Raw genomic sequence first — 21,202 nt, forward strand, 5'->3', positions numbered from 1 at the left:
ACAAAGCTAATGAAGCCTATCGGCTCCACACAACTCTCTCTGTATTTCTCAGTATGGTTATTTTTACAAAATGGTGTCGTCCAGCGACATTCGCGCGCAGAATTTTGAGTGATGTGTTTGGTCACCCCTGAGAAAGCACAACAGCAGCGTTCAGCTTTGGAAACGAAGAGGACATAACAATTACAAGATAATTACCTCTTCTGAAGAGTTCATTATCGTCCTTGATTTGACGGGATAAACTCTACTAGCAACCGTGTCGAGGAGGGGGTGGGGGGTTGTACGCGATCACCAAAGGCTTGAATCATGTAGAATTCCTCATGGGGGCGACAGAAACTACACACCTTACCTCTAGGATGATGAACTCTTTAAATGTTGATGACTGTGATCTTTTCATCTAGCGCCACCCTCGGGGCATACTTTAGCTCCACTGCTATTAAGATAAATCATCAGGATGTAGTTTTATTTTTATTGTGGCTGTAATGAACTCTGCAGCCTGTCAGTGTAGTTAGACCTGCAGTGTTCTGTACTAACTGTTCTTAAAAATGTCCCTGATGCATATCATTTATGTTTTTTACTGCAGAGTGAAGAGAAAACAAAAAAAACAGGGTACTGATTTGACGACTGACTGATAAGCTGATAACAGAGTCAACACTGTTGGGTAAGATCAGAAAACACAGGCTGAGTAAACTCACCTTTGACACACACACACAAAGAGAGAAGATCCTACTCTGTCCTGTTTTCTGGTAATTTACAGGTATTTGCCAATAGTTGAGGTAATAAATAACTAATGAAATCTAACTCTCTGTCACTGTCACTCAGTTTCTTAGTCAGCGTGTGCGTGTGTGTTCTCTCCTCACTGTCAGGATGAAGGTATGTGTCCTCCTGATGTGTGTGTGTTGTCTCTGTTGGAGGACGGAGGCCGATTCCAGATCGTGAGTATTATTATTATTATTATTATTCACTGCCTAATTATCTTGTCACAATTTTAGAGTGCATTAGGACTGTTTGTAGTTCAGTTTGTGTTTTTGTTAGTCATATATATGCTTGTGTAGAATACTCTCAATTATTGCCAACAGGTAAGCATACATGATGCTTTAGCTCAAATGTTTCTACGTCTCTGTCAGGGTCTATATGATGGAAATTGTGTGAGTCTTTGCAGACATCTGCTTGCAAGTGTACTACCATGCAGATATTAAAAAAGAACAGAAAAAGTCAGATGAACAGTTTTTGTAGAATATACACCTGCACTGTACTCCACACAGCTCCACCTTAATCAAACATCTGTTTGTTGGTGGTGCAGAGCAGAAGTGTGAACAGACTTTGTGTGGGTCAGGGGATGAAAATTAAACCTCCTTTTGTAGTTCACAGTCTTACATCGGCCAAGCAAAACAAGCCTTATAAGGACAGTATGTCCAGAAGGTGGCGCCAGAGGAAAGCTCATGTTATGATTACTCCTTGTCCACTCTGTGAGGCAGGAGCCTGGAAGTAATTCAAATCAGGCAGTCGGCCCCCAAAGTACCTTCATGGCCAAGAATAAATCACAAAATGTGAAATAAAAAGTCCCAATCCCACAGTTGTAAGCCTATATGCTTTGGCGTTGTCAAAGTAACGTGATATGTCTCCGCAAAGTGCTGCCTGACCATTTCGAGCCTTTCTTGCTGTGACTGCACTTTGATTAGATTAAAGCTTTAGTGCTTAACTTTTTGATATTAATGAACGTCTGTTACATTCAAGCCATTGCCATATGAGTTGCTACAAAGCTAATTAAGGCTATCGGCTCCACACAACTCTCTCTGTATTTCTCAATATGGCTACGTTCAGAAGATTGTGTCGTGCGGCGACTTTCGCACACAGAAACTTGAGTGAAGATAATTACCTCTTCTGAAGAGTCCTTCATGTTTTTTTAATCCTCCGTGTCCCCCTTGTTGACTAGAAACTGCGTGGAGAAGGGGTGACATGTGGACGCACCGAGTTTTGTTGTCATTACCTAGAATTACTCATGGGGGCGACAGAAACTATGCACTATAGCTTTAGTGTAATGAACGATTCCTGACTGTCTCCTGTTTGATCACATGAATGAAGTCCAGGTGTGTTCTCCTCCCTCAGGTATCTGATTACAGCTCCTCTCTCATGGCGTCTGGATGCTGTGGAGACGGTGTTGCTGCAGTTGTTTGGTTTTGAGACTGATGAGACGGTCTATGTGTTCTTGAAGACCTCCATGGCTCCAAATCATGTGGTTTTGGCTAGGGAAGTCGTGACCCTTAACACCCTGAACAAATACCAGGCCACCGTCAAAGTCCAGGTTAGACCTAATGATGCACAGAGCTGAAAGTTATCAGAACTCATGTTTTTGGTTCACTTTCTTTTTTGTCAGCAGGATTATGGAAAAACTACTAATTTTCATGAAACTCGGTAGAAGGGTGTAGCATGGGCCAAGGAAGTACCCATTTAGATCCAAATCACTGGGCGGATACACAAATTATTTTTCACTTTTATTAACATTTTGCGATAGGGCATGGCCATGGCGGAGGTCTGCTAGAAGTGCCCTTCTAGTCGTAGGATGAGGTTTTAATCAACTCTTTCTGTTTGTCTCTCCAGCTGCACCCAGGTCAGCTGGATAAGAGTGTGAGTCATGTGATTCTGCACGTCCAATCAACGGTGATCAACCAGCACGTGTCTGTGTCCATCAGCCGCACCAACGGCTTCCTGTTTATCCAGACAGACAAACCGCTGTACACCCCCCATCAGAGCGGTGAGAGTTTAAAACCACATAACAGAAGAGTCCCACAATCCACTGCACACCAGTGTTGAATCACTGTTTGTCTGTGGTGGAATGTAAGTAAGGGTTAATCCCCGCTGCGCATCGGACGGTTCATGCCTCGCCGTCGTCCATTAATACCTGACAATGGACACCTTGAAGGGCATTCACCCGCTTATACCATGGTCACTTGCCAAATAACATTTTTAAAACATTAGTTTAATCAGTTTTACAATCAAAATCTAAAGTTTATCCAAACAATAACTCTGTTTCTCTGGTTACACCTGACGGTTTGACTAAAACCTGGAACAATCATTCCCATCCATCAGGTTCTTATGCAATGCAAACGTTGTTCACTCCCCCAGGAAATAGGAAGGACCTTAGATACGACCAAGGGGGTAAGCCTCTCCCCGGAACGCGTAGCTCCTATGGCGCCATTTTGATGCTACCAAGCCATCACCTCCCGTTAGCATTCCATTGACTGCCATTCATTTTGGCGCCACTTTGACAGCGAATAACTTTACATCTGAAGCATTTAAAGACTCTATTTGTCCATTGTTTATTTCTAAAGAAACACGACAATGTATAAAAGGCTCCATTACCTTGTATCTCATGTTATGGCTCCGTAGTAGATGTTTTTGTAAAAATAGGCTAACAACATGTGTCATAACCACGCGACTTACTGTCGCATAGTAGAGGAATTACTGTATAGTACAGGAGAAGCTCGCAGGCAGTTTCAATTTACAGTTGCTGTTTATGTTTAATTACTAATGTTAGCTAGCATTTTAGTTAGCAATAATTAGCCTGTGCCTATGTTATCTCCTTACATATACCTACGCTCTCCGTCTCTGCAAGATTGGGAATGATTGAGATTTCTCTCGGCACAGCTACCAGAAGCCTTACAACTTTCATACAGGTTGCTCACGTCACATTTACGTCGTCTCTCTCAATTGGAGGCTGCGCAGTAACGCTCAGCCATCACCTGAAATGTGCTTCTAATATCCTTCACTGGTCTCCGTCCAGAGCAACGGGATCTGTTGGTCCATTTTATATATGTCAATGGATACGACTTGCCAACCTTAGCAACCGGAGATATTTATAGTCTGCTCAGATGATAGAACCCTTCAGTTTAGCTATGAGCCAGAAAACTAACACTATGCTAGCAAGATCCAAAGTCAATAACATTGTGTACAGTTGTACAGTAAAAATAATTTGACAGTATGTTGAACAACAAGACAAGCTAGCTATCCAGCCATGTCATTGTCCCCACAAAATATAACCACTTTCACGAACAATTTCATCTGCGCTGTGTAACGTTACTGTCGGCCGCAGCGGCGCAGCCTGAAGTAGCGAGCAACCTGAACAGTGAATGGGATATGAGATAACGTTATTCTCTGTGAAACAAAGTCACTTAGTCACAAGTAACTTACTTCTTGCAGCTTGTGTGTTAGCGCCATCCTGTGGTGTTCAGAGGACGAGTTGGAAATAACAGATCCACATTTCCTTTTTGATTTAATGTAGCGCATTAATTTAGACAGTTAACAGTTAACAGTCAGTTTCTTCAGAACTCCTGTAGCAGATGTCCTACATCACTTTTTTATGGACACCCTGCAGCCAATCAGAATCGAGTATTCACCCAGACCATGGTATAACTACATCTACTTACCTACTCAAGTACAAATTCATCAGAGCCAAAACAAACAGGCAAGCGGCACTATAGTCCTATGTCAAATATAGTATATAGCAGCAGGCTTGTGCAAAATTCAGAATTTCAGAATTGGCCTCCATTTAATTAATGAATTTGAATTTGAATTGAATTGACTCCGCCCCACAGGAAGTTGAATTTGAATTGGAATTGGAATGACAGGAAGTGGAATTAAATTCATGGAAATTCAAATAAATTCCACACATTCACACAACAGAAAGAATGTGTTGAATCCCACATACATTCAGTGTTAGGAAGGTTACTTTGGAAATGTAATTGCTTATTCTCATAAGTTACCCATTATAAATGTGGTTTGGATTACTTTATTTGGATTACTTTATCAATGCAAATCAATTTCCTTTTAATTTGATTAGTAACTAATTGAATTACACATTTTACTTCAGTAATACAACTAAATACAATTACATTCATTTTGTAATTTAATAACATAATTTCATTACACGTAATTAGTCACTCCTCAACCCTGCATACATTTTGTTCCAAAAAATAGATCACTCTTTAAGAAAACAAATATTTCTATTAATTCCACAATTGACAAGAATTGTTTTCTTGATTTACAATAAGTAATAAGTTAAAAAGTGTCCTTGCATGCTTTTAAACACATATGATATCCAGTGTTGGAGGTAACTCTTTATGAAGTAATGCCATAATATAATCACATTTGGCTGTAACTGAGTAATGTAACACATTAATGTTACTGTTGTGTTGTGAGTTGAAGGTGTGTTTAAGCCCTTTATGAGCTATATGCCAGGCTCTTGCTGTGTACAGTAATGTTGAGTAGAGTAATGAGTGACTATCCATAGAGAATAACAAGTTAGGTAATGCATTATGGTTGTTTTTTTTGAAAGTGAATAATGTGTATTACACGTTCTTGAGTAGTGACCCCAATACTGATAGTAGCATAATACCATCGAGAGATGGTTTGTCTGTTAACTTACTTGTAGATGCCTTTTGAAATTTGAAGTAGCTTTGATGGAGCCACAGACTGGAGCACTGCAGTGCTTGCATATGGCTCTGTGGTTTCCAGGTGTTTGTGTTGGAAGTGGTTCTTCAAAATGAACTAGTACAGATGACCTTTTAGGCCTGCTTTTATTTTCCATGTCGCTGTTATTACAGGTGTCAAATCTATAAATGTTTGTAATCTGAAGTTGTAAGGGACTTCTGAAACTTTAAAAGTCCAGTGTTGACCATTAAATTGTGCAGAAAAGAAGCTTTCAAACAAATGTCCACCTCAAATTGTTTGGCAACCATTTTAAATACTTGGTTAAAGTAAAGCATTCTGGGAAATGGAGTCATGTTCCATCATGTTCCACAAAATTACAATTACAATAAATCAAAGTTAATTATTTGTTCTGTGACTAGAGCTTTTAACATTCATTGCTGGGGGAAAACATTTCCTGTTAATGTAATCTGTACAAGTAGTTCAAACTAATATCATTTATAGAATATGTAATGCAATCATATCTGACATATATTGTAAAGCTCCATTGTTAAACACTTAACTGAAATTATGCATATGAATTTCTTTGAATTTTTATTGAATTGCAATTCTGCTTCCTTTAATTCAAATTCAAATTGTAATTCTAGATCCTGTTTTTGACATAAATTCAACGTGGTGGCCACGTTTGCTAAATGACAGGAAGCCAGGGGCCAGTTAAACAAACAACATAAAGGCAAATTCATCCGTCCATTTTGTTTTCAACCTTTGGATGTTTGCTGTCCTCGCTCATCTTGCAAATTTCAGTCACAGCAGGACATTCGGGGCTTAGCTGGGACCTCTGTTGAGGGATCCTCCCCTGGCACCTTTTCACAGCAAGCTCTATAATAATGTAATAATGCTTTTTTGTATGCACTCTGGCACCTTACTTACATTCAAAGTACAAAAAAGAATTCTTAGTGTGAATACATTTACTGTATTTTCATTGTAAATTAGTCTGTGGGCCACCCGGCAGCCTTTCTGTAAGTTGAGTATCACTGGTATACAGTGTATACATGTAAGAAACTAAACATAAAACATTCTCACACATTAACAGTAAACCTTTAAAAAATAAAGTAAAATCTCTTTACAATGTGTGTGTGTGTGTGTGTGTGTGTGTGTGTGTGTGTGTGTGTGTGTGTGTGTGTGTGTGTGTGTCTGTCTGTCTGTCCAGTTAAAGTGAGGGCGTTCTCCCTGAACCAGGAGCTGAGGCCGGCCAATCGCAGCGTGTTTCTGACCTTTAAGGTGGGTGTAATGACCTGCAGGTCTAGCAGGGAGTAGCAACACATCACGACATGTTTATGTTATCTCAGATCAGTGAACTTGTCCCCCACAGGACCCGGATCAATCCACAGTGGACATTGTGGAGATGTTTGATATCAACAATGGAATCCCATCAATGCAAAACCCATTCAAGATCCCCATTAAACCAAAGTAAGACCCTAAAAAACCAAACCTATAGCTACTACAAGCTGCAAAATAAAATCTATACACATTCTGATTCCAGGCTGTTTGTAATGTCACAAATGTGATTCCAGGATGTTTATATTGTTAATGTGATTCCAGGCTTTGCTACATCGTTAATGTGATTCCAGGTTGTAATGTTGTTAATGTGATTCCAGGTTGTATGTAGCATTGTTCATGTGATTCCAGGTTGTTTGTATGTAGCATTGTTCATGTGATTCCAGGTTGTTTGTAATGTTGTTAATGTGATTTCAGGTTGGGGATTTGGTCCATTGAAGCGTCTTACTCTGATGATTTCACAACAACAGCGAAAGCAGACTTTGAAGTGAAAGAATATGGTAACTACACAAGAAAACTACTCAGATATCAGATATATGTGAAAGTGTAAAATGTAAATTATTGACTGTTCTGTGTCAGTTCTTCCCAGTTGCTACATCCTTGTAGAACCAAAAGCTAACTACATTAGCTACGGAAGCTTCAACCGTTTCTACTTCAAGGTCTCAGCCAGGTGAAGAAACACGTGTCATGTGTCAAATTTCAGTGAAATTATTAATATATATTTTTTAGCTGTGAATGAGACCAAACATGTGTGTCCCTCAGGTATAATCACGGTGCTCCGGTGGCTGAAGGAGAAGTGTTTCTGCGCTACGGCTACGTTAGCGGAAAGAATCCTCCGGTTATCATCCCCAACTCTGTCACCAGAGAGAGAGTAAGAGACATTAAAACTGATATACAGCAAGAAACGCTGTTAATATAAAGTGTTAATATACACACCAACAACTCACTGATCTGCACTAAACTGAGAGTTTTCAATACAATCAGGGGCGTTGGACTGGGGGGAAAAAGGGGACTGAGTACCCAGGGCCCTCATGTGAGGAGGGCTCAAAACGATGCTAGAATGAATAGCTGTGGATGCGGGGAGGGGCCCATAGAAAATGCCTTTCTACAGAGCCCAGAATGTTGTGCTATGCCCCTGAATACAATACCTAAATTTCAGTACAATTCTCCAACTTCTATTTTGATATCATAGTTTGAGGAATATTAGTCTTGCATTGCCAGATCTATTTCCACAGCACTGCAGAGAAGATCTGGCCCCTTCACTACACTCCTGGATTTCATTTCTGGTTGGCATTTCCTTAAACCAATCACAATCGTCTTGGGCGGCGCTAAACTCCGTACGCAGCCATCGTGGCGCTGCAAAATAGTCTCGAAAATGCCACATACAATATTAAATTAAATTAACCATTCAGGGGTGGCCTCTAGCTCACCCAGTAAGCGCGTTTGCCCCATGTTGGCTGAGTCTTGCAGCAGCACAGGGTTCAAATCTGACTCTGCTGCATGTCATCCCTCTTCCCCTTTCATGTCTATCCACTGTCACTACATAATAAAGGGAAAAACCCCAAAAACTAATCTTTAAAAAAAAAATTAACTATTTACACAATACAGTAATGTGAGCTATATGAATTAGCTGGATACATGGTTAACTCTAATTTGCTCTTACCAGTGTATTGCCGTGTGTATTTTGCAATCCCTGCCAACAGTCCCAAAATGTGTCAGTTAGATAGTAAATGCCGTAAACATATTCTTTGTGGATCTTTACAATCATTCCTCGAAAGAACCAAGCAGGCCTGCCTTGTTGCACAATCCAAATTTTCTTGAAAAATGTGCCATTTTCAGTGTAACGTTAGCTTACTAGCTCAGAAGATCCAGAATAGAGGAATATAAACGAATTCCACTTTTTACTTTTCTCATCTTTAAAAAAAAACCTGTTTCTACCAACAATCACAGTAAGAGTGAGAAAAGAATAGTTTATAAAAATGTTTATCTAGTTTGTCTTTTTAGAATTCTAATTTTGAATAATAATCTTGTCAGGATTGAAGGCAGCCTGAAGAAAAGACAATAAAGACAATCGGGACCAAAAGAAAAATTACATGCAACCTTTTTCCGCATTGTTTTTAAGAAATATTATCAAAGTTCGGATTTTTCAGGCAAAAGTGTGGGATATAATATTATCCTTTAAAGAGTGGCTCTGAGTTGTCGCTTGTTTTCATGGATGCGAAAAAACGCAGAAAATCAAACCTTTATGAAAATTTTAGTTACACATGTAATTAAGAAAAGTGTAAAGGTGAGGATGGATTTATTGTTAAACGTGCAACAGTTTCGGCCAAAATATAAGGACTACTGTGATATTTGACACTTTCTGATATTTGATGCAGCCGTCAGATTTCAGTCAGTGTTAACAAAGAAATATAGTAAGGTTTAATACTGAGCACTAGATTTTGTGATAATAAAACATTGATTTCACTGCTTATTCACTCCTCAAAAACAGCATGTATATAGTTTTACGTTTTGTTGTCAGCAGTTTTTGTGTCTTTCAGTTGTCCCTGACAGGTGAAGTGGACGTGACTGTGAACATGGAGGAGGTCCTGTCCAAACACGACGGACCAAAAGACCTCAACAGTCTGATGGGGATGTACCTGTACATCGCTGTCCTGCTTCAGGAGAACACAGGTACACACATTTCACCTTCATCCCGGTCTTAAAGATGACATTACAAGATAAAGACTTTGGCTGTATTAAGAACTTACATACTACCGAGGAACGCAGTGTGTATACTGCATACTGCATTTGTCAGTAGTATGCAGTATGAAACTGTAAAATCAATTTTATTTTGCAGTATGCAGCTGAAGTAAACAAGTTGTTGAGACGGTTTCAGCACTTTGGTCCAATGCATGCTGGAGTTTTTTTCCGAATCAGTACAACATCTGGGTATTTTTGGCATACTATATTTTGTTTACATACTGCATGCTATATTTTTGCCAAATCAGTACGTACTGGTGGTATACAGTAGTAGGCGGTTTCGAATACCGCTTTTGTCGCATAATGACAGGATATCATGTTTACACTCACAGGTGCTCCCCCTCCTCACCACCAAGGGGGTAAGCGAGCATCCGGAAAGCGTACATCCTATGGGGAGATTCTGAGGCTAACAAGCCATCAACTTCTGCTAGCATTCCATTGGCTCCCATTCATTTTGGCGTCACTTTGACAGTGAATAACTTTACATCTGAAGAGTTTAAAGACTCTATTTGTCCATTGTTTATTTCTAAAGAAACACAACAATGTATAAAAGGCTCCATTACTTTGTATCTCACGTTATGGCCCCGTAGCAGCCATTTTTGTAAAAAAAGGGTAACAATTGTGTCATGACCATGCGACTTTCTGTCGCACAGTAGAGAAATTGACGTATAGTCAGGAGAAGCTTGCAGGCAATCGGGGGGACGTGGAGGCATACAGTCAAGGGAGAAGCCCATAGAGAGTCCATGAAAGCATCAGAACAAAATATTTCAGCAACATTTTGATGGATTGGAAATACATTTATAACATTTATCCACGAACAAATAGGATATTTTAAGAAAAGTTTATGTTGTTAAATAATGAAGTAGGGGTAATGAGGTATACCTATATTCACGGGGGATGGGGAAATTATACAGGCAATGCTTCACTTCACTGGTCTCCATTGAAGTCTATGGCGCCACTGTCAATTTCTTTTACTGTCTATGCTCACCACACTCCTCTCTGTCTCTCAGGTGGGATCACTCAGGAGGCGGAGTTTGCTGCAGTGAAGTTTGTTAAATCACCTTACAGGCTGAGCCTCGTGTCCACGCCCCCCTTCATCAAACCTGGACTTCCTTATAACATCCAGGTGTGTATCTGCACCGTCACGCTCACACCTGTTCAACTGTAGCTTGGTCAGGAATTAACTTTCATTTAGTGATTTCATGATATCTATGCAGGTGCTGGTGAAGGATCACCTGGACAAACCGGTGAACCGGATGTTGGTTCGTATGGTGGAGCAACAGCTGTTCAAACAGGGGATGGAGAGCGTGGTCACCTCGAATCCCGACAGCTCCAACAGCCAATCAGACGGCCTCGCTATCTTCATATACAACATACCGAAAGAAGCAGTCCGAGCAGTGCTAAAGGTGAAGAGGAGGAAGCCGTCTTTCTGTTGATTATTCGTTTTCATGTTATTTATGTTTTGTTTACTTTTTATTTTTGTTGCTGTTTACTTGCAGTTGTTTACTCGTCTTCTTCCTGTTTACCTCTTGTTGTTTACAATACTTTTCTTTACTTGCTGTTATTTACTTGTTTATGTGTTGTTCTTTACTTGATGTTTACATGTGTCACCATGTTATTGCTTGCTTGTTGTTTTTAATTGTGAAAGTTAACTTTTCACTTTTTTTTTTAAACAATTGTTTCCGTGTTGTAGTTCTTGTTGTTTATTTGTCTTCTTCATGATGTTTGTTTTTTTTGTTTACTTGTTTACACATTTATGTTTACGTGTTGTTAACTTGTTGTTTTTGTTGTTGTTTACTTGTCAGTTTGAGACGGAAGACCCCACCCTCCCAGCAGCCAGTCAGGCCAGTCTGACTCTGGAGGCGGTGTCCTATCACTCCCCGAACCAGCGTTACCTGTACATTGACCCCCCGCTGCCCAGCCAAGGCCTGGAGGTGGGACAATACTCCAACATCAAGGTGTACTCGGCCATGCCCTCCTACGTGCACATCAGAGCTCTCAGCTACCTGGTGAGGAGACATCTGATCATGCACGTCGTCTGTGTTGTCCTGTTGCCATAGTTACTGATGAACACTAATGATCACTCCTGTGTCCCCTCAGGTGCTCTCTAAAGGGAATGTGGTGCATTTCAACAGTCATAAGTTCGTCCACAGCGGCGATAACAAACATACTCTGGGCTTTGAGGTGACGACCGCCATGGTCCCGTCCATCAGACTGCTGGTCTACTACATCGTGTACGGAGAGGGGACGTCCGAGCTGGTGGCTGACTCCGTCTGGCTGGACGTCAGCGACAAGTGTGTCAACGGACTCAAGGTACAACAAGACAAGTATTTTATTCTGTTACTCACTTGATTTATTACCTCAACAAACATTTTCATAACGAGTTTATGGTATTAATCGCTAGTTTCAAGTCTTCTTAACTACATATAGACAATTTTGGTCCCAGGGGGGCGTGGCTACATGCTGACCTGTTAATCAGGACAGAGGCTTAGCAATGCGTATCCATGGCCCTGTATATATTAAAATAGCCGTGAACTTGTTTTTGGTGGTATGTCTTAAACTTTGACCCTCTCACTGTGTGTTTTCACTTCATTAAAGTTGATTGTAACATTTTGGTCGCCTAAAAATGTCTTGTTTAGTGTTCTGCCAACCAAGCTAGCTAGTTAAAGCTAGCATTAGCTGGTAACTTAAGGGAAAGTTTGCAGATTTTCTGAGTACTGGCGTAGATGCAGATGAATGGTGCCAGTACCTGGAGGTCTGCATTTACCCGCTGGTAAATCTCTACTGGATGACTTGCTTTAGCCGGTTGAAGATCGGCAACTTTACCTTGTTAGCGTTTAGCTTAGCGCAGCACCATTGCAACCATAGACAACATTGGCTTAGCCGCTTTACTCCTCCCCAAATCCACCCTCTCATCCAAAAATCAGCATGTGCGGTTTCAAAATAATCTGGTGACGGCCATATCGCCAAACTCCAGGCTTCAAAATAGCAGTGCACAAACCAAGAGTCTTGCATGAATTACTTACTTACTTAATACTAATGCCTATCTTACCAGAAAATGACTTTGATAGAAGTTAAAACTCACCGCTAGAGACCTCCGCTGGCCAAGCCGGTTACTTCGCTTTAGTACTCCTGCTAACTTGAATGTGGATTAAATGATTTAATTGTGCAGCTCTTCTAGACTTTCCAAATATTATCGTACTGAATGGATACATTTCTGATAGTGAAATAAGTCATTTCGCAGGATTTGTGACACTCAAAAAAACGTATCTACTGATTTACAAATGTCTCTATCATGTTAGTTAATGGGAAAAAGTCTTTTTGGGCCCCGATGGCATCACGTGACGGACATGGAGGTTGTAATTCCCCTGTTTGGGCGCTATGTCAAGTTGACTTTAAAGCCAGTGCACTTCCAGGGGGTCTGCTTTGCCGAAACTATGTAAAATCAAAGATTTTCTGTAACTAAAGATACCGCATTACACGCTGCCTCAGTGGTATGAAACGGTACACTCCTAAGTGGACGCAGCCTCATTTGTAAGTGTAGTGAACATCATGTGGATAGATAAAAAGTTATATTTGCATGATGTATTTATATTTTTTCTTGCTAACATTAGATATTTACACACCTAAAAGCCATCTCCAGTAGAGTTGCAGTAACTTTGGCGATGACGACGCACTTTGAGCTCAGGCTCATACACGGCAGGGGCAGAGTACTCACTGCAGGGCAAGGAGGCATTTCATTGGTTCTTTCAAAGAGGACTGCAAGTCAGTGATTGGCGGGCGTTTTTACAGGATAACAGCAGCTACAGATAAGGGATCTTTTTTGCTCCTTTTTAGAGCCCTTATTGCTGTCGGGGTTTAAAGACCATTTCAAACAATATATTAAAAAAGTGTATATAGGAAATAGTCACCAACCCTGCCTTTAATGGACGGTTAACTAAATGAGTCAGGTTTCATATCATATCTTCACAGTATGTGCACTTTGAATTAAGTATGTATTGTATTGTGTGTGTGTGTGTGTGTGTGTGTGTGTGTGTGTGTGTGTGTGTGTGTGTGTGTGTGTGTGTGTGTGTGTGTGTGTGTGTGTGTGTGTGTGTGTGTGTGTGTGTGTGTGTGTGTGTCAGACTGATCTGTCATATCGTGCTCGAGTCTACAAACCAAAGGAAAACCTGCGGCTGGACATCGGGACCAATCAGGAGGGTCTGGTGGCTCTGTCTGCTGTCGACTCCGCCATCTACACGCTGCGACCCAACTACAAGGACCCCATTAGCAGGGTAACAGAGAAAACATACCATTTCACCTCAGAAGATATTTGTTATAGTAATAGTTTGTGAATATTATTTGAAGTTCTATGAAACAGCAGTAATAGGAAGTATGGTGGCCTGCAGGTTATGAGTCAGATCGAGCACAGTGACCAGGGCTGCGGGGGAGGCGGCGGCAGAGACAGCGCAGATGTATTCCGATTGGCTGGCCTTACCTTCATCACCAATGCTAACGCCCAACCGTCAAACAGCAGTACGTCAATCAATCAATCAATTAATCAATCAATCAATCAATCAATCAGTGACAGTGTTTTTGAAGTGATTTGAGTTTGTGTGTGTGTGTGTGTGTGTGTGTGTGTGTGTGTGTGTGTGTGTGTGTGTGTGCGCGTGCGTTCGTGTGTACGTGCGTGTGTGCAGACGATGCATGCACAGCAGTCATGCGTCCAAAACGAGCTCTGACGGAAGCGGAGAAGACAAAGAAAGGTGAGACTCAACCTTTGAAATTTTTTTAATGAAACCAGTATGACTGATTCATTCAGAAACACATTTCCTGTAGGCTATTAGTTTCAGAACCAAACAGGTAGATAACAGTGTGTCTGCCTTTCTGTCCAGCGGAGAGTTACGGTCCAGTGAAGTCCTGCTGTGAACTGGGCATGAAGTATATCCCAAAGAGTGTGACCTGCCTTCAGTACGCCGTGCAGAAATTCAACAAACACCAACGCTGCAGACAGGCCTTCAGAGCCTGCTGTGAGTTTGTCCAGCAGAACCTGGACCAGGACCAGAACCTCATCCTGGGACGCCACGGTCAGTCTGGACTCATCACACCCTGATCACACACCAACACACACTGTCACAAAGACAGTTTACGAATGTCACAGCACAGGAAGTCTACATAAAGTGAGGTTACCGCTTGTGGCCGGTAGGGGGTGCCAAAAACCTGAGGGTTGTGGTATTTTGTAGCTATGCAAGATTGATTGATTGATTGATTAAAAACACATATACCACTGTACTGGAGTCATTACATACATACAAAAAAGGATAAAATCACAATAAAGTCCAAAGGCTAATTTCCATTGTGGTCCTCAGTCTATAACACTCAACAAACTACAAGATTAAACAGCACAGCAACAAGACAACAAGTGCAGAATATACAATCAATATATAAATAGCAGTGGGGTTGCTATGTCAACATGCTCTTTCTTTCTTGGCCATAAAACAAATAAAAAAATTTGAATTAAAATTAAATATGCTACGTTCATGCTCTCAGTTTCAGGTTTGATTCCACTGTACTGCTACCCTGGACGTCACCCCGTATATTGTTGTGTGATTGGTTGTAGTGTTATCCAATTGCGTGCAGTGCGATTTTCAAATGCATGCTTGGTGCCGCCCCTCGAGTTGGGCCATTTTCATTACTCAATGCCAGACCCTTAATCTTTCGGATTTGGGTCTGGATTTCCAGGCTACTGTACTGCTGCCCTGCAGATAAATGTGTTCATGCCCATTAGACTGTTGAATCGAAAAGAAATGAAAGTGGCTTTAATTCACTCTTCGTAGTGAAAAATAATGAAGTACTTTGGTACCAAGTTTTTCATCCATTTTGTAAGTGATCAGCATCTTCATATAAATGATGACTTGTTACAACCAGATTTTTTAAATATACAGGATTGAGATGTGCACGGGGTACTTTTACAACCCATTTTCCTCCTGCTGCATTTAATCAGCTCAGTGTGAAATTTGACTTTTGTGCGAAAATGGAGGAGGTCAAACATGTTTTTGCTAATCTGATCGATGGATGGGTTCGGATCCTTTTATTGGTTTGCATGCAGTCAAAGTGTGCTGAACGATCTATTAGCAGCTCCTGTTTGCAGTTTACTGATGGATGTACAGACTATTATGAATAGATTACATTTATACTGAAGAAAGCTTAAAACGTGTGTGTTGTCTTTATGTCTGTGCGTTAATGTTTCACTGAGTTATGAAGAAGAGAAGGACAGAGAGTATTGACTCTAATTTATCTTTGCCTCCCCTTTGGCTCTGCAGCGCCCCCCCGTGGAGGCTTTTGTTCTTTGTACTGCTGAATGTCCATGTCTATTACAGACCATAATATCCTGGTCATGGTGACATGACCATGACTCCTGTCCTGAACGAGGACTTAAATTAAAGAGGAGCACGTGTCCGGGTTGGCTCAGTGGGTAGAGCAGGCGCACATATACATAGAGGTTTATGCCTCGACGCAGTGATCCAGGGTTCGAGTCCGACCTGTGACGATTTCCTGCATGTCTTTCCCCTCTCTCTCCCCTTCTCACCTAGCTGTCCTGTCAATTAAAGGCAGATAAGCTTAAAAAAAAAATAATAATAATTAAAGGAGCACAGTGAAGGTTTCATTCCCACCTCCTCCTGTGATGTTCATCCAGTCTGATTGAGGCTGAAGTAAAGCTGTGTGTGTGTGTGTGTGTGTGTGTGTGTGTGTGCAGCAATGGGTGTTGACTTCGACGTGGCTCCTTCTCTGGTGCGGAGCTACTTTCCGGAGAGCTGGATGTGGGAGGTGAAGCCCATCAGGTGACACAAATCAAACTACTACTACTTAACTTTAGTTACTTTACAGATTCAATTAAAACAAACTAATCAGATGATGATGTATTATTATAGATGAAACTACCTAACAGTGCATAAAGTAATTGAACGAGTTCCAACTTTAGCAGCTGCAACAATAAAGTGATAAACACATACTGTATATGCATCAATAATTATAATACAATGATATATAATATATGTTATTCTGCATAATGAGTACTTTTGGTACTTTAAGTATATTTTGATGCTTTTGTACTTTTACTTAAGGAAGATTTTCAATGCAGGGCTTTTACTTGTAACAGAATATTTCTACAATGTAGTGTTACTACTTTTACTGAAGTAAAAGATCTGAGTACCACTAAATAAAAAAAAAAAAAGCTCTACTAAATTAGGGTAGGAGTAAAGTAATGTTCACCAAAGAATGTCACAGTAAATTAGTCTAATTTCTACACGAGACTTATCTAATTTAATTTAATTAGATGAGTCTGGTGTTGAGAACATTTCCTGTTAGACTGAAGTCAACCGGAGGGATTTTTAAACTGCTTTTATGAGTTATGATCTATAAGTTAAAGAAGAACGCTGCAGGGATACCCATTCACACTTTTCAATACGGAGGACCTTTCTGAATGTGTTTGTATTTGGTTTCATTAGTAGTTCAGGTCGATTGCTGGTCAACAAGCGTCTACCAGACTCTCTAACCACCTGGGAGATCAGGGCTATCGGCATGTTCAAGAACGGTGAGATTCTTTAACTCCTTAATGTTCAACATCCATTTCTCTTCTAATACTTAATTTAATCCATTCATTAATGGGAGAATAGAGCTTTTGTTCATTGCCATCCATCCTTCATCCTGATAAAAGTCCTACTTTTCCACTACAGGAGTTTGAACAGTTTCAAGAGAAGCTGTATGAACTCTTTAAACAGCTTGAGTAGCAGGTGTCTAAGCTTTGAACTAGTGCTGTCAAACGATTAAAATATTTAATCGCGATTAATCGCATTAATGTCATAGTTAACTCGCAATTAATCACAATTAATCGCACATTTTTATCTATTCTAAATCCTTGATTTGTTTTTGGCCCGTTATTTTTTCTCATTTTAATGCTCTTATCAACATGAAAAAGTGGATCGGCTTGCTTTGTGCAAATGTTTTTTTTAAGTTTGTTCTTAGTTGTGGTATCCATGTGTAATATACAGTATGGTCTGAAGTCATCCATTGTCACCTGGCTTTGACGAGGGGGCGGAGAATTCACATCAGCTGTGTGCTTGGTATCAAGTGGTATTTCAGACTGGACGTGCTGCGATGATAGCTCAGTTCACAACGACAAAACACACAGATCACTTTGGTCTTGTCAATGGAACCATTGGGCAACTTTTTAAAAGTAAACTTTCCATTCAGAATCTTATTGGCATCCATTTCGGCGTCTCGAGCTCGCCATTCACTCAAAACGTAACGTTAGCCTACTACTCTAGCCTGTTGTTTTGTTTCCGGTCTAGCTAGATCCGGTGTGGTGTTGTAGTTTTTCTAACGTTACTAGTTGTTGCAACAGCATATGAAAAAAACTACAAAGTTTGTTATGCCAAAAAGAACATTTTTGAAAAAATTTACGCCGTAAAAATGGGTTTGCGTTAACAACACATTCAACTAACAGCACTACTTTGAACTAAACTTTCCTGTTTTGTTGACATTTAAACTGAAGTATACTCCACTGGGATGAGATTCAAACCCATGCATGCAAAGCACAATGGCTTAGCAGCCCATCGCCTTAACCACTAGGCCACCTCATCACGTAAGTCTAGTTAAGTTGTTCTATAAATCATTTTAAACATGAAAGAATGTGGTCAGTTCAGTGGAGAAAACATTCTTTTTCATAAACATTCCACTGCAAAATCTGAAGGAAAGCCACATTCCAACACTGCGTTTGAGTTTTTGGTGTTCACAAAAATCAAGTGACGTCGGTTAAGTCGCTGAGGGTTCAGGGTTTATAGCCTTAGCAGGGGAGACTGGGCCAAGGTTTTTGACCTGTGTGTGTCTCTGCAGGTATGTGTGTTGCAGAGCCGGTTCAGGTGTCGGTCAATCTGCCGCTCAGTTTGGACGTCCCGCTTCCTTACCAGGTGATCAGGGGAGAACAGCTGGAGCTGAAGGGCTCCGTGTACAACCAGCAGCCCGACAACATAAAGGTACCAACCACAGTCTACTACATCTCCCACCATCCTCTGCTGGGAGCTGTAGTTTAGTGGTGTGTAAACATGGTGATGATTGTTTTATCTTTGGTAAGTGACAAAGAGTTTCCTTATGTTTCTCCCTCTTGTTTCCTCCATCTTGTCTCCTCCACCTTCCTTTCCTTCTCAGTACTGTGTGACGCTGACGGCCGGCCCAGCGCTGTGCCTGCAGCAGTCCCAGCCGGCTGCCAGGGGGACAGGGCTGCACTCCACCGCCTGCAGCTGGAGTTACCTGGCTGCAGGGGAGGTGGGGCAGGTGACCTTTACTGTGCTGGGCCTGGAGCCTGGAGAACACACCCTGACCTTCACCCTGAAGACATACCAAGGAGGCAGCGACATCCTGGAGAAGAAGCTACGAGTGGTGGTACGAATGGATGAATGAATCTCCAAGAGTGTTAAAATATTCCACCTGATTAACACTCATTTGGTGATTTGCAGGTCAAAAGAAATATCAGTTATAACTGGGCTACTGGTTGAAACACTGAAAGTCTTTTAGCAGCCGGGTTATGTATAAATGTAAATGGTTATATGAAGAAAAAAACATGACATACAATTTTTACATTTTACTTAAACAAGATTAAGATTTAACAGGGTGATTGTACCTGAGTTGCCTCTTCATCCCAGTCTTCTCTCTACTATCAAATTTCTACTAAAGGCATGAAAATGCCCCAAAAAATACTTAAAAAAGAAAAAATGTTACATGCACAACCCTCGATAATGTTACATTAACTTCAGTCTATATCCTTGATGTTCCACTTCCGGTATTGCTCCGGTGCCGCCGGAAAATCCGCCGGATTTCACTCATTTAAGCCGGATATCTGTTGCCTTGGGATTTCTTTGTGTTGGCATTTTAAACTCCAGTGGATTTCTGAGGACTATGGTTAACTGCTCCTCAGATTTCTGCAGGGTAAATCCAGACAGCTAGCTAGACTATCTGTCCAATCTGAGTTTTCTGTTGCACGACTAAAATAACTTTTAAACGTACACGTTCCACCAAAACAAGTTCCTTCTGACCTATTTTGCAGCGGCACCGTGGCTTTTCTCCGGTGCTTAGCACCACCCAAGACGTTTGTGATTGGTTTAAAGAAATGTCATTAAACCAGAGAACGTTTTCCTTCCATCCCTGAATGCTATGTGGAGTAGCCAGACCCTCCTCCAGGGTGCTTTGGAAGAGGGTCTGGCAAAGCGAGACTGCATTAACTTTAACTTACCTTTTTGTTTGTTGTTGCTAATGTTCAGTGGGACAGTTGTATTCTTTTTTCCTTCCAAGTACCACCAACGTTAGCAAACATTACTGAAGGATACATATCGTTAGTGAAGTAGTCTCGCATTGCCAGACCTATCTCCACACCACTGTGTCAGTGATGAAGTATGGTCTGGCTACACCACCTATCTATTCTGGGATAGGTGAAAAAACAGCTCTGGCTTGTTTGTATTTCTAAAAAAAAATCACAATCATCCTGGATGACGCTAAGCCCTGATAGCAGAGATAGTGAGAGGGGAGGATGTCAGGCTTTATCCCAGCTATGAACATCCGTTCCATCCGAGCCATACTATTAGTGAAGTAACACCTGTTGCTTATCAGGGCAACAGATGAATGCAGTGGAGGATACGGATTTAGCCGTCAGAAATCTGCAGTGTCTGATTTCAACCGATGCATGCAGCTCTTTGACTACAACTTTGCATTTAAAATGTTTTAATTTGTTGGCATGAATTGTAAAACATCTTGTCATAGTTTTTGTTTTTAAAGGTTACTTCTTATTTAGTTTTAGTCTTGTTTTTATCAAAAAAAGGTCATTAACAAATATGTCATTCACCATAGCTTTTGTAGTACAAAATAATCTCTACTTACTTTTTTGCTGACATACCTGCTGCCCCATCGCTCATCTGAAGTCATTTAAATGACTATAGCTAGCAGTAGCCAGGTAAGAAACTGCGTGGTGATGTTCACCGTCAGTCAGGTAACCCTCGCCAGGTCAGAGTTAAGGGTGGGAATCTCAGAGGGCGTCTGATGAAAAGGTGGGAAATTTCAATGTCTAGAAAGAGGCAGAAGGATGAAAGATTGTTGATTGAGTTGGACCAGAAACATTTAGAGATTAGATTAGAGATTCTGCACAACCCTAACCCTAACCCTTGAGTTGGACCAGAAACAATTAGAGATTAGATTAGAGATTCAGGTATTGTTAGATTTCACTTACAATACCTGAAACAGGTGTTGAACATTTTGTGAATGTAAACCGGGAGATTTAGGGACTGTTTCTGGGAGGATTTCTGGGATCTTTAGTCAAACTAGACCTGACCCTCCCTTCATCAGCAATAAGTTTTGGATGACCCTCCAAAATGATATGGGAAAAAAACCAATGACCCTCCCCAACAGTTTATTGATGCCTTCTATATTGGTTTGTGCTTGGCAAAGACATACACTGTTTTTTTTTTTTTACAGCCATGACATATGTGCCTAAACCTCTGCATTCTCATCTTACACATCACACTCCTCTGTTATGGTGTGGTGGCCATTTCAGTAGATTTACTCACTAACATAGTTGTGGAAACACAATGAGCATGGAAACTAAATGCACACAAACACTCAAATACTAAGTTACTCATCTAGTAAACTAGTATTCACATGAAATAAAACAATA

General features: G+C 40.8%; 1 protein-coding gene across 1 annotated transcript in view; it reads left to right on the top strand.

Moving 5' to 3' along the window:
• Positions 1-864: 864 nt before the first annotated feature.
• c5 (complement component 5) overlaps positions 865-21,202 on the top strand; it is a 35,655-nt gene continuing 15,317 nt past the window's right edge. Inside the window, exons 1-21 of the mRNA XM_078249688.1 lie at positions 865-932; positions 2,107-2,302; positions 2,599-2,752; positions 6,635-6,705; positions 6,797-6,894; positions 7,180-7,262; positions 7,342-7,432; positions 7,525-7,633; positions 9,303-9,435; positions 10,515-10,630; positions 10,722-10,910; positions 11,310-11,513; positions 11,605-11,817; positions 13,629-13,778; positions 13,893-14,019; positions 14,184-14,249; positions 14,379-14,570; positions 16,241-16,325; positions 16,995-17,077; positions 18,379-18,518; positions 18,691-18,924. Coding sequence (XP_078105814.1) covers positions 865-932; positions 2,107-2,302; positions 2,599-2,752; positions 6,635-6,705; positions 6,797-6,894; positions 7,180-7,262; positions 7,342-7,432; positions 7,525-7,633; positions 9,303-9,435; positions 10,515-10,630; positions 10,722-10,910; positions 11,310-11,513; positions 11,605-11,817; positions 13,629-13,778; positions 13,893-14,019; positions 14,184-14,249; positions 14,379-14,570; positions 16,241-16,325; positions 16,995-17,077; positions 18,379-18,518; positions 18,691-18,924 — 2,802 coding nt within the window. The remainder of the gene's footprint in view (positions 933-2,106; positions 2,303-2,598; positions 2,753-6,634; positions 6,706-6,796; positions 6,895-7,179; positions 7,263-7,341; positions 7,433-7,524; positions 7,634-9,302; positions 9,436-10,514; positions 10,631-10,721; positions 10,911-11,309; positions 11,514-11,604; positions 11,818-13,628; positions 13,779-13,892; positions 14,020-14,183; positions 14,250-14,378; positions 14,571-16,240; positions 16,326-16,994; positions 17,078-18,378; positions 18,519-18,690; positions 18,925-21,202) is intronic.

The sequence above is a fragment of the Sander vitreus genome, chromosome 5, assembly GCF_031162955.1.
Source record: "Sander vitreus isolate 19-12246 chromosome 5, sanVit1, whole genome shotgun sequence".
Taxonomy (NCBI): domain Eukaryota; kingdom Metazoa; phylum Chordata; class Actinopteri; order Perciformes; family Percidae; genus Sander; species Sander vitreus.